The sequence below is a fragment of the Bos indicus genome, chromosome 3, assembly GCF_029378745.1.
Source record: "Bos indicus isolate NIAB-ARS_2022 breed Sahiwal x Tharparkar chromosome 3, NIAB-ARS_B.indTharparkar_mat_pri_1.0, whole genome shotgun sequence".
Lineage (NCBI taxonomy): Eukaryota > Metazoa > Chordata > Mammalia > Artiodactyla > Bovidae > Bos > Bos indicus.
Genome location: NC_091762.1, coordinates 44,381,774 through 44,395,796, shown reverse-complemented (window position 1 = coordinate 44,395,796; position 14,023 = coordinate 44,381,774). Strand labels below are relative to the sequence as shown.

The 14,023-nt window shown below is 41.4% G+C and overlaps 1 protein-coding gene across 1 annotated transcript in view; it reads left to right on the top strand.

The window, feature by feature from the left end:
* The first annotated feature begins 2,721 nt into the window (after nucleotides 1-2,721).
* The window catches only part of PLPPR4 (phospholipid phosphatase related 4), a 55,148-nt gene continuing 43,846 nt past the window's right edge, over nucleotides 2,722-14,023 (top strand). Inside the window, exon 1 of the mRNA XM_070786054.1 lies at nucleotides 2,722-3,144. Within this exon, the coding sequence (XP_070642155.1) occupies nucleotides 3,067-3,144 (78 nt within the window). The 5' untranslated portion in view covers nucleotides 2,722-3,066. The remainder of the gene's footprint in view (nucleotides 3,145-14,023) is intronic.

Here is a 14,023-nt window from a genome sequence, read left to right as displayed (position 1 = left end):
GAAAGAGGAGAGTGAAAAAGCTGGTTTAAAACTCAACATTCAGAAAACTAAGATCATGGCACCCTGTCCCATCACTTCAGGGCAAATAGATGGGAAAACAATGGAAACAGTGAGAGACTTTATTTTCTTGGGTTCGAAAATCACTGCAGATGGTGGTGACTGCAGCCATGAAATTAAAAGTCGCTTGCTCCTTGGAAGAAAAGCCATGACAAAACTTGATTGTGTATTAAAAAGCAGAGACACTACTTTGCCAACAAAGATCTATCTAGTCAAAGCTATGTGTTTCCAGTAATTATGTATATATGTGAGAGATGGACCATAAAGAAGGCTAAACACTGAAGAATTGATGTTTTTGAACTATGGATTTGGAGAAGACTCTTGTGAGTCCCTTAGACTGCAAGTCCAGGGAACAAACCAGTCAATCCTAAAGGAAATCAGTCCTGAATATTCATTGGAAGGACTGATACTGAAGCTGAAACTCCAATACTTGGGCCACCTGATGCAAAGAACTGACTCACTGGAAAAGACCCTGATGCTGGGAAAGATTGAAGGTGGGAGGAGGAGGCGACAACAGAGGATGAGATGGATGGCATCACTGACTCAATGGACATGAGTTTGAGCAAGCTCTGGGAGATGGCGAAGGACAGGGAAGCCTGGCATGCTGCAGTCCATGGGGTCACAGAGAGTCAGACACGACTGAGCAACTGAACAACAAAGAACTGAATGAAAACAAGTTAAAGTCATTAGCTGAAAATGTCAAGGTTTGAAGAGACTAAAAGAGGTGTGAGTTTGTCCTCAGAGAATAAGAAAGTGAACAGAGTAAGACTATGTGAGAAGTAGTAGGGACTATTTGAAGTTTGTAGTCCTGAGTCTGATGTGGCACAGAACCACATAGTTGTGAGTTCTTCTCCATCCACCTTCTGGTAAAGGCAGAGAATTGGGTTTAACTGAGCTGGGGTTTTGCCAGGTGAGTGTGGTGAACAAGAAGTAGGAACTGAGAGATAATACTGTTGAATTCTGGAACCTAAACCAGTAGAAGGTAACGGTATGAGACGGTAGTGGCAGTGGTAGATCAGAAATATGGACATTGGTAGATCAGACTATCTTGATGCTGCCAAAGATCGACTGGAGTATGTGATGGACTGAGTATTTGTGGCTCCTCAAAATTCATATATTGAAACTCTAACCCCCAAGATGACAGTATTTGGAGGTGAGATCTTTGAGGGGCAATCAGATTTAGATGAGGTCATGAGGATGGTTTTTCTAGCAGTCATGTATGGATATGAGAGTTGGACCATAAAGAAGGCTAAGCACTAAAGAATTAATGCTTTAGAACTGTGGTGTTGGAGAAGACTCTTGAGAGTTCCTTGGACTTCAAGGAGATCAAACCAGTCAATCCTAAAGGAAATAAACCCTTAATATTCATTGGAAAGACTGATATTGAAGCTGAAGCTCCGATATTAGGCCACCTGATGCAAAGAGCTGACTCATTTGAAACGACCCTGATGCTGGGAAAGACTGAGGCAGGAAGAGAAGCGGGTGACAGAGGATGAGATGGTTGGATGGCATCACTGACTCAATGGACATGAGTTTGAGCAAGCTCCAGGAAGATGGTGAAGGACAGGGAAGCTTGGTGTGCTGCATCCATGGGGTCACAGAGAGTCTGACACAACTGAACAACTGAAAAATAACAACAAATGAGGGAGGTTCCCTCATGATGGGATTAGTGACCTCATAAGGAGAGACCAGAAAAGTAGCTCTCTTTTTCCTCTATGTAAGCATACAGCCAAGAAGAGAATCCTCACCACAGCCTGATCTTGCTGGCAGCCTGAACTGGCACTTCTAGCTTTCAGAATGGTGAGAAACTAATCTGTTGTCTAAACTACCCAGTCTATGTGTTTGCTTGTTTGTTTGTTTTATAGAAGCCCAAACTAAGACAGGCTAGCAATTGAAGTGAGTTGAAAAGTTCGGTGCGAATTGGCTCTCAGATGCTTAATGTGGAGACTTTGAAATGACCAGGGCGATGTAGTCCTGGAAGTGGGTTATCTTACTTAGCATAACACAGTATTTTATATTTTTTAGGTTTTTTTTTTCCTCTATGTCATTTGACACCTCTGGGTTGCCAAAATCATCATAAAGTTGAGACAAGCCAAGAACATCAACAACAAAGTGAAGGACTTAATTTAGATTGTTAATGGCTGAGAAGTGCCTCCTTTTACGGTTATGACTGTAATACTGACGTGGTTCCGGGGGTGCGATGATGAGGTAAGAGCATAATACCGTGGCTTTGGGGCTATATGAGGATGCCCACACATCCGCCTCCACCAGTGCCTCACCATACCCAGACAGACAATAGTGAAAGTTTATCAGCAGGTTAAGTCAGTGTCCTAGGGAGCCAGGGAGTCTCCTAGGCAGAGAATCCTCAGTCGGGGAAGTCATTCCTGGATGGCAGCCAGCTCTCAGTGAGTTCCCACCACGGCCTACTTTTCAGTATGGGATCTAAGTTTTAATTTCGCGCAGGTGGAGGTCGGTTTTCGCGCTGCGGGTCAGTGCGCAAGAGCTGAGCTTCCGCTCTCCAGCAATCCTGAAGTTAGAGTTCCTAGACGGATCCAGGAGGCTTCCCGGGGGCCCGTGGGTGCCTGGTCTCCTCAGCCTCGCTGCTGCAGCATCCAGGGGTGCGTCCCCCTTTGCCGATTCTTGACGTCAAGCCCCGACCGCCACGAAGCCTCGCCAGGGCTGTGGAGAGCAGAGGGAGGGTGGCGGGGAGGGGAAGCCATTGCAGCAACAGCTTGGAGGAAGGAGCTGGACGTCTCCGCCGAGAAAAACTGGGGGTGGCAGCCAGAGTAGGGGAGGCGGAGGACCTGCTCGCTCTGGGAGCCGCTGGGTTGCTGCAAAAAGGGGCGGGGAGAGGCGGGGGCGCTGCCTGCACCGCTCTGGCTCCAGCGGTGCCCGCGGGGAACGTGACATCAGCGGCGCCGGGCGCTTGCGGCTGGAGGAGGCATCTCGCCTTGGCTGCGCTGTGCACACCTCGCCCCGGGGAGGACGCATCCCGGGCAGGCGGCAGGGATGTCGGCGAAGGAGAGGCCAAAGGGCAAAGTGATCAAGGACAGCGTGACCCTCCTGCCCTGCTTTTATTTCGTGGAGGTGAGTTGGCCCAGCGCCTTGGCATAATGCAGATCCTCCGGGCGGCTCTGGAGCCAGTTCGGGTCCCGGAAGATGTTGGAGGCGCAGAGACCGTGCTGGGTGCGCGCTGCTGCCCCCAAATGCCCCCACGCTCCCCTTTCCCCCCTAGGTTTCTCGGGATCTCCCCGGAGTGTGCCTGTGAGTGCCCGCCAGCCAGGCTGGTTGCCAGTAGCGTTGCCACTGCTAGGTGGCCTGCAGACGGGGAGGTACCTGTGTGAGTGAGTGTGGGGCTAGTTCCTTGGCCCTCCTGGACTGCCTGTGTGCACAGCGTCGTCCCTGGCCCGGAAGGGCCATGATGCTGATATTTTAGGATTTGTGTCCTCAATCTACAAATACCTGTCTAGAACTCTGTGAGCTTTCTAAGGGAGTTCAAATAAACACAGTCATGCCCTGGGTGTTTGAGGGCTGGGGATATTTATATAGGATTAGGAATATCGATTGCTTTATTACACAAAAACAAAAACAAAAAGCCCCTCCCCTACTAAAATTACTATGATGTTCACATCTGCTTCTAAAATTGGGTCCACATCTCTAGGTATCAATCTATTGGCTTTTTTCCATGGTTAACAAAAATTATATGCATATATACATGTATATGTATACATATGTATATGTATGTATAATATTTTTAAAATAAATGACATCATCTGATTTTACATGGTTTGTACATGTGCATTTATTCTGCGCTGAGCAGTATCACAGATAAGCAGTTAACATGCAGATATAATCATAATGAGCGTCTAAGTTACCAAAATGCGGTATTTAAGGGAGGAACAATTTATGGGAGGGTTATAAAGATTGACAGGTCCGGTGATTCCATGCACTGTGGTCCATTGCATTAGGAAGACATTTTTAAGCAAGAGGTTTATTAAATCATAGGTAGAGGAGAGATGTGTTGGATATGTTTAGTGAAATCATATGGTTTTTAAGCATAAAACTATATTCTGTGTAATTAGAGCCTGGATTGCAGAGAGAAGTATAAGACCATTGCTGAATTATAAATATCCTTCCTTGGTTGTCTTTTCAGCCAAATATGGAGGTTTAGCACTTACAAGTACAGATAGTAGATTCTGTATCTGATGATTGTGAGGCTTATCTGTGTTGAGGTATAGTCACTGTTTTGAAACTTGGGAGAAGTGACATTGTCAGATTGTTTTTATAGATAACAGTATACCTGCAAGTTTCCCTTAGGTCTTGCAAATTAAAAAAAAAAAATGGTTTCAGGGTTAAAAAAAGATGTACGTGATTTGCATAAGTCTCAGAGAAATGATGGGTGATTCCTTCATCCATGACCCATAGAAAAGAAGGGAAAAAACTGACCTGTTTATTTAAAGTAATTAATTGATTCATTTATTTTTGTCCTTTCTCTTTTCACAAGGGATTTTGAGGCCATGGTTTAGATAATTTTGTTGAAAGCTTATGAAGAGTTTTCCAGAGGAAAAAAATGTGGGCACAGAAGATTCCATGATGAACAGGGTTAAGGGATAGAGAGATGAGATCCCTGCCTTCAAGTTAAATCCTGTCAGGCCACTTGTCGCATTGCTAATCCGCTGTGGTTTTGTGCAAAAGCACGTTCATTCCCTTCTGGATCTATTACATCTGTCCAGGAGAAATCAGTTAATTGCTGGCTTCTGCCTCCAGAACAGAGTGCACCTGAAGTCAGCTAGAATCTGACCACATTTAGATTGTAGCTGTATGACTTCGAGGAAAACACTTTCATGAAAGAGGATGCAAACCAGAGAATTAAGGATCCACCTTAAAAGAATCTATGTGTGCACCTTTGAGGTGCCTTTAATAGGAGTACATTATCTTTTAATTTAAAATTTTAAAAGTAAAAATGCCTCAAAATTCATTTGAAATATGTTCTCTAGGAACAAACATCTCACAAATGTTTGTTCTTTTCCATGAGTGGAAACAGCCCAAAATCATTACCTTCACTTTGACCCATTCACATACCCTCTATGGATTCCCTAGTAGGGCAAGCTATAGAACAATTGCTTGAAAACAATTCATGGAGTCTGCATGTGCACTTATGACATTATGTCTTGAGAGTAACAGACTTCAAGGGAAGAGCCACAAAACTGGATTGCAGATGGTCTCTCTGAAATTTATATTCATGATGAACCACTAAAGAGCCTCTCAAAAATGGGAGGAGACATTAGTACACCGATTATTTAAAGAGTTGACAGAATGCACTACTGTACTCCTTTGGAATAGCTCATTTTGTAGGCAGTGAGAATGAGCTTTGTATCTCTTTTGGAGGATGAACAAATATAGCATGACTTAACATGTCAGTAAAATGCTCTAGACTAATGGCACTTTGCTTTCCAGCATAGTTTCCCCAGACCTTAGTAATTAAAATGGAAGAACGAAACATGAGTGAGTCTTTCACCACATATCAACCCAAGCACATACTTCAAGTCTTTTCTGTTACGTCAGACAGTAATGTAAGGAGCAAAAAGGTTAAAAAGACCAGAATTTGAAGAGAAAAATGGGATCTAAGAATTGTTAGTTAGTTAGTTAGGTTCCGTAACTAACTATGTTAGGTTCGATAACCATGTACCATATCCCATACAAAAATAAATTCCAGACAGACCAATAATTTAAATTTTAAGAAATGGTTAAAAACGAAACAGTAATAACAGCATAACCATATATATTTTTAGATTTTACAGTATGAAAGACCTTTCTTAACATATAACTAAAGTCAGAAATAATATAGGAAAAGACTAACACATTTTCCTATCATCCCAAATAAAGTTTCTCTATAACAGAAGATACTCTAAAGAAATTTTAGAGAAAAAGCCTCTGGGTCTCAAGTCAGTGATACCATGGACAATTTAAACTTTGCCTTTCTTCTTGGAGTTCAGGCTGTTTAAAATTGCTATTCATGATAGCATTAAATATGAAGAAACTACATCTTCCTTGGTAGCTCAGCTGGTAAAGAATCCACCTGCAATGCAGGAGACCCGGGTTCAATTCCTGGGTCAGGAAAATCCCCTGGAGAAGGGAAAGGCTACACACTCCAGTATTCTCAGGCTTCCCTGGTGGCTCACATGGTAAAGAATCTGCCTGAAATGCAGGAGACCTGGGTTCGATCCCTAGGCTGGAAAGATCCCATGGAGGAGGGCATGACAACACACTCCAGTATTTTTGCCTGGAGAATCCCCATGGACAGAGGAGCCTGGTGGGCTACTGTCCATGGGGTCACAAAGAGTCAGACATGACTGAGCAACTAAGCACAGCATAGCACATGAAGAAACTAACTAGGAAAGTGAAGAACAACATTTATTCCAACCAGATGGGGCTGAAATCAGGCTAAATTGAATTATGGCCAGAAAACCTGGTCTGATAGACAGATTGACCTGGTTCATATACCACCTGTTCTACATACTACTTGGATAATTCTGGCCAAGGTACTTCTCTCATCCTCAATTTCTACATATGTGATAAAAATTATATGATATGACATAAATATATTTATTCATATGTACTAGCAATTATAATATCCATGTATCTTAGAAAATATTATGCAGTTAAAGCATGAAATATACCAGCTAGCATACCTGAGCTAGAATATGCACTCAGGATGTATCAGGTGCTTTTGCATGGTGTCAGGGTATAGAAATTATATCCTATATATAGGGTGAGGTACTCAGTCACTAAAATCAAGTAATCATGTCCTAGGTGATGTCCAAACTCGATGATAAACAAAGGGTAAATTAATGGATAGAATTAATTTTTTCTTACATTTTTGCTTTATGCTGCCAATTGTTTATGCTGATAAAGGGGTTTATGGTTGACAGTAATTAAATATATCAATATTACATGTTAATTTGAAAAACACAAATGATTTCCAACATGGTACCTCACTTTATGAACATGTTCGACAATTCAATTTTGCACTGTTTAATTTGGGAAGAGAAAAGTCGAGTTATGAAAGGAACTTTAAAACAAGCATACCCTAGGCCTTATCAGGTTAAACAGAAAAGCGGGTGAAAAGGAACATTCCACTGAAGAAAAGGTTTCTCTTGCCTTTAAAGTTCCAAAACCCTCTCCAAGTGATGGTTGTATCACTTACAGTGCAATTGCAGCCGGCAGCACACCTCAAATTAATAAAAGGTGTTGTAGCCTAAGAACCCAATATTATCCATGAGAAGGCTGTTTCTGTGCCTAATACATTTCCTTTATGCAAAGCTTAACAATGGTTCCACCTGTGCTCAGACTCACAATTTTGTTCTCATTAGTCATCCTTTTCCAAGATATGAGTTCACACTGACTCAGTATCTACTATAAACAAATGACAAATTAACCTTGAAACCAAAAGTTGCAAGTTCTTAATAAATAAATGGGGAAAAGATTCTCTAGCCTTTGAATGTGAAATAACTACCTGAAGCCAGTTCAAAATATTTTAAACATGACAGGCTTGAAATCATATAGAAAATTTTCACTAATTGAATATTGTACTTAATGGATATGTTTCAGGATTTTGTTAATGCAGGTTAGTTACTATAGTTTAAATCAATATCTAGACATTGCATTCAGGAGTAAAAGCCATCATTTCTCTGTTACTGACTTGCCTGAAGAAGTTCAAAAGGCCTTTGTTTAAGGAAGCAAAGATACTCTGGTTAGTTCAGTCTAAACATCATGCCCGTACATTATTGTGTCTTGACAGAACCTTAATATGTTTTTATGTTTTTCCTCACTGGAAAGTGTCCACTGTATCTTAATTTTAGCAAACATTAATTCATAAGATTTCTGTTTAGCTCAAGATCTATGTGAAAATTTTATAACTCACACGATCTTCCTGGGAAATCTACCTGATTGCCATTTACATAAATTTTAGCATCAGCAGGAAGTACAAAATGACAACATTTCTGCATCGCACATACCAAAATAGTGGTTGTAGGGTTTTTCCCTTTTCAGCGTGGCATAGGTGGTCCACTCAAAGAAGTCCAAACCCTACCTAGAGAGACAAGCTGACAAATCTTTCTTCTTGTTTTAAAGTTACAGTGCAGAGTCCTTTGGTGAAAAACAAAAAGGAAATAGAGACAATAATAGAGTCCTGGGTTCTAGAGACACTAAATGAGGACATTTCCACAAATACTGAAACCAGGTCTTGAACATAGAACCAACTGTTAGGGAATTCTATACTATTCCTAGGTTGCTCCACTGTCTTACTGTGTCTCCATGGTCAAGTCACTCATAGTGATCCCTGTCCTAGTAGGGAAAAAAATGGGTGCATTCTACCAACCTTAAAGGGTGTTAATGATAATAATAATAAAGAATAGACGATTTCAAGCCTCCTTTATATTACAGACTATGTATACATTATCTTTAATCCTGAGAACTACTTTAAATGGTAGTATTATTTGTATTAAGGTAGTATCAAGAAGGGGCTTCCCTGGTAGCTCAGCTGGTAAAGAATCTGCCTGCAATGCAGGAAACCCCAGTTCGATTCCTGGGTCAGGAAGATCCCCTGGAGAAGGGATAGGCTACCCATTCCAGTGTTCATGGGCTTCCCTGGTGGCTCAGACAGTAAAGAATATGCCTGCAATCCAGGAGACCTGGGTTTGATCCCTCAGTTGGGAAGATCCCCTGGAGGAGGGCATGACAACCCACTCCAGTATTCTTGCCTGGAGAATCCCCATGGATAGAGGAGCCTGGCAGGCTACAGTCTGTAAGGTCACAGAGGGTCGGACACGACTGAGCGATGAAGCACAGCACAGCACACTATCAAGAAGGCATTATTATCTGTATTTTTTAAATCAATAAGTTGTAACTCAAAGAGCTAAATGTCTTTCTGGGGACACAGCAGTTAAGTGAAGAGCCACGATTCGGGTGCTTGTCCATCTCCCTCTTGAATTACCATTACCCCAGTCTACCTCACAATGACTCGAATAATGCTAACCTTAACAAGGGAGTGGGTTGGGGAGACCTCTCCCGTGACTTGGCTAGCTTTGTGGTTTTGGAAGTCATGTGTGTGGGTGATGTCTTGTGGGGGTTCTACTCTGTGGAACAGAGTTTTCTCTTCATTTAGCTACTGAATTTGGCTTTGATAGTGCTATCTTCTGCTGAGAGCAACTGGTTTAATTCTAACACAGATGTGTAGACGGCACAGGGGCTCTACCCAAAAAGATGCTTCCTTTGGGAAAGCACAGGTGGTACCCTTGAGAGTCCTGTGAACAAAGAGTGAACATGGAGCTTTGGGTAGACTGAGAGGGCAGAGTCAGAATTTTAAAAAATTTAGAAAAATAGATTGTGTATGTCTATGAGAATGATAGAGCACAGAGGAAAGAATTCCTAATAGAACAGAAATGGAGGGAGGTTAGACCAAGGAGGATTAGGAGAAAAGGCATGTGAAGGCAATGGACATCGAATCTGTGAGCAAGCCATGGCCATTCCTCTAGGGATGTGAGTTGTCTAAATTGGCTTGTTAAATAAAAAGCATTAAGGGTGCAATTTTTAGTGTTTACTTTGGGAATCTGTTACGGATATTATCACAAAGATTTCTTCCCTGCATTTGTATACATCACAGGCTATTTCTCATGCAACGTATTAACAACAAAATGTGAGGAAATGTCTCGTTGCTGAATTAGGTGTAATAAAGTCATGTACTCCCAGAACACTTGGTTTGATTCCCCTATCACAAATAAGAAAACTGTGGCTTGAAAAGGTTAACTGAGTTACCTAAAAACACACTATGGTTAATATCAGACAAGAATACAGCCTGTCTCCCCACTGCTGTTCTAGTGCTCCTCTCTAATTATACTATTTCTAGAATTCCTTACATTACAGGGTTTCCCTCTGGATTATAATACAATATAGGTCATTATAATTCTACACATGAACAAATTGTGTTCACTTTTTGAACTTTATATCTAAATACCTTTATATATTTCATGTCACATTGCATTAGCAAGTTAGAGCAATTATGAATGGATCTTCTGCTTTTCCAAATTGTTAGGCTTGTTGAAAAGCATGTTTACAGCTAAAAATCATAAAATTGTAAGTGATACTTTTCTTTCTCATTGCCTAATTGTCTACTTATCATTTCACAATGACTTCTTGGGACACGATGAGGTCTCTGACAGACAGGAAAGAAAAGTGGAAACTTGAAAGGAGTGAGGATATAATTGACAATATCAGTGACAAAATAACTGAGTTTTGTTTACAGTTTGTTGTTTTTTTGTCTCTAAGACGTGTCTGATTCTTTGCGACCCCATGAACTGTAGCCCATCAGGCTCCTCTGTCCATGGGATTTCCCAGGCAAGAATACCAGAATGGGCTGCCATTTTCTTCTCCAGGGGATATTCCTGACCCAGAAATCGAACCCAGGTCTCCTTGCATTGTCAGGCAAATTCCTTACCACTGAGCCACCAGGGAAGCCTACTTTGGTAAAACCATTTACATTATAGTTTAATGTTACTTTTTCACATATATTATTTCATGTGATCCTTTTAATACAACAGAGGAGTAGATATTGTCTGTTTTACAAATTAAGTAACAAATTAAGAGACTCATGCAGGTACAAGAATTGTCTAAAGCCCAAGTAGTGCTGTTTTCCTCTGTTGACCACAAGAAGAAAAATGGTTGTATTTACTGTAAAATGTCTAATAAGAAACATCTCAGCTTTCTTTAGTTTCTTCTAGAATTAATTAATTGAGACATGTACTTCCATGTAACTATGGAATAGAGTCGTTTCCTTACAGTGAGCTGGGTTTTGGAATGTGAAAGCCAAGGTTATTATTGCTTGGTTGCTAAATTGTGCCTGACTCTTTTGCGACTCGACAGTCTGTGATCCCTCAGGTTCCTCTTCTATGGGATTTCCCAGACAAGAATACTGGAATGAGTTGTCTTTTCTTTGGACAAAATTGATGTAAATGTGTTTTTCCAGTCTTTAATTAGGCGCTGAATCAATCACCTCTTAGGTCCATCACTGGGTCTTTGTTTTGTTTTGTTGTTTTTTTTGTTTTTTGTTTTTTTTAGTTGTTATTGGAGTGTGTTTGCTTTACAATGTTGTGTTAGTTTCCTCTGTAAAGCAAAATGAATTAGCTATATATATATACATATATCACCTCTCTTTTGGATTTCCTTTCTATTTAGGTCACCATAGAGCTTGAGTAGAGTTTCCTTTGCTATATAGTCGGTTGTTTGGTTGTTTTTAAATCACAAACATTTACCTAAATCATCATAGGGACGATAACTGCTTTCTTATTTCTTATCATCAGATGGTTTCTATTCAATTCAGTTCAGTTTAGTTGCTCAGTCGTCGCTGACTCTTTGCAACCCCATGGACTGCAGCAAGCCAGGCTTCCCTGTCCATCACCAACTCCCGGAACATACTCAAATTCATTTCCATTGAGAAGTGATGCCAACCAACCATCTCATCCTCTGTCACCCCCTTCTCCTCCCACCTTCAATCTTTCCCAGCATTAGGGTCTTTTCAAATGAGTCAGTTCTTCTCATTAAGGGTCCAAAATATTTGAGTTTCACCTTCAGCATGAGTCTTTCCAATAAATATTCAGGACTGATTTCCTTTAAGATTGACTGGTTTGGTCCCTGGACTTGCAGTCCAAGGGACTGTCAAGAGTCTTCTCCAACACGGTAGTTCAAAAGCACCAATTCTTCGGTGCTCAGCTTTCTTTATAGTCCAACTCTTACATCCAACCATAGCTTTGACTAGACAGACCTTTGTTGGCAAAGTAATGTCTCTGCTTTTTAATGTCTAGGTTGGTCATAGCTTTTCTTCCAAAGAGCAAGCATCTTTTAAGTTCATGGCTGCAGTCACCATCTGCAGTGACTTTGGAGCCCAAGAAAATAAAGTCTCTCACTGTTTCATTGTTTCCCCATCTATTTGCCTTGCAGTGATGGTACAGATGCCATGATCTTAGTTTTCTGAATGTTGAGCTTTAAGCCAACTTTTTCACTTTCCTCTTTCACTTTCATCAAGAGGCTCTTTAGTTCTTCGCTTTCTTCCGTAAGGGTGGTGTCATCTGCATATCTATGGTTATTGATATTTCTCCCAGCAATCTTGATTCCAACTTGTGCTTCATCTGGCCTGGCATTTTGCATGATGTACTCTGCATATAAGTTAAATAAGTAGGGTGATAATAAACAGCCTTGATGTTCTCCTTTCCACTTGTAACCAGTCTGTTGTTCCATGTCCAATTCTAACTGTTGCTTCCTGACCTGCATACAGATTTCTCAGGAGGCAGGTAAGGTTGTCTGGTATTTCTACCTCTTTAAGTTTTCTAGTTTGTTGTGATCCACAGTCAAAGGCTTTGACATAGTCAATAAAGCAGATGTTTTTTCTGGCACTCTCTTGCTTTTTTGATGATCCAGTGGATGTTGGCAATTTGATCTCTGGTTCCTCTGCCTTTTCTAAATCCAGCTTGAACATCTGGAAGTTCTCTGTTCACGTACTCTGGAAGTCTGCCTTGGAGAATTTTGAGCATTACTTTGCTAGCATGTGAGATGAGTGCAATTGTGTGGTAGTCAGAGCATTCTTTGGCATTGCCTTTCTTTGGGATTGGAATGAAAACTAACCTTTTCCACTTCTGTGGCCACTGCTGAATTTTTCAAGTTTGCTGGCATATTTAATGCAGCACTTTCACAGTGTCATGTTTTAGAATTTGAAATATCTCAACTGGAATTCCATCACCTCCACTAGCTTTGTTCGTAAGTGATGCTTCCTAAAGCCCACTTGACTTTGCATTTCAGGATGGCTGGCTCTAGGTGAATGATCACACCATCATGGTTATCTGGGTCATGGAGATCTTTTTTGTATAGTTTGTCTGTATATTCTTGCCACCTCATCTTAATAACTTCTGCTTCTGCTAGGTCCATACCATTTCTGTCCTTTATTATGCCCATCTTTGCATGAAGTAGTCCTTTGGTATCTCTCACTTTCTTCAAGAGATGTCTGCTGCTGCTGCTGCTGCTGCTGCTGCTAAGTCGCTTCAGTCGTGTCTGACTCTGTGCGACCCCATAGACCGCAGCCCACCAGGCTCCCCGTCCCTGGGATTCTCCAGGCAAGAACACTGGAGTGGGTTGCCATTTCCTTCTCCAGTGCATGAAAGTGAAAAGTGAAAGGTAAGTCGCTCAGTCGTATCCGACTCTTCGCGACCCCATGGACCGCAGCCTACCAGGCTCCTCCGCCCATGGGATTTTCCAGGCAAGAGTACTGGAGTGGGGTGCCATTGCCTTCTCCACAAGAGATGTCTAGTCTTTCCCATTCTATTGTTTTCCTCTGTTTCTTTGCTTTGATCGCTGAGAAAGGCTTTCTTATCTCTCCTTGCTAGTATTTGGAACTCTGCATTCAGATGGGTATATCTTTCCTTTTCTCCTTTGCCTTTCACTTCTCTTCTTTTCAGAGCTATTAAGGCCTCCTCAAACAACCACTTTGCCTTTTTGTGGTTCTTTTTCTTGGGGATGGTCTTGATCACTGCCTCCTGTACAATGTCACAAACCTCCATCTATAGTTCTTCAGGCACTCTGTCTATCAGATATAATCCCTTGAATCTATTTGTTGCTTCCACTGTATAATTGTAAGGGATATGATTTAGGTCATACCTGTATGGTCTAGTGGTTTTCCCTACTTTCTTCAATTTAAGTCTGAATTTGGCAATAAGGAGTTCATGATTTGAGCCACAGTGAGCTCCCGGTCTTATTTTTGCTGTGTAGAGGTTCTCCATCTTTGGCTGCAAAGAATATAATCAGTCTGATTTTGGTATTGACCATCTGGTGATGTCCATGTATAGAGCCTTCTCTTGTGTTGTTGGAAGAGGGTGTTTACAGTGACAAGTGCGTTCTCTTGGCAAAACTCTGTTAGCCTTTG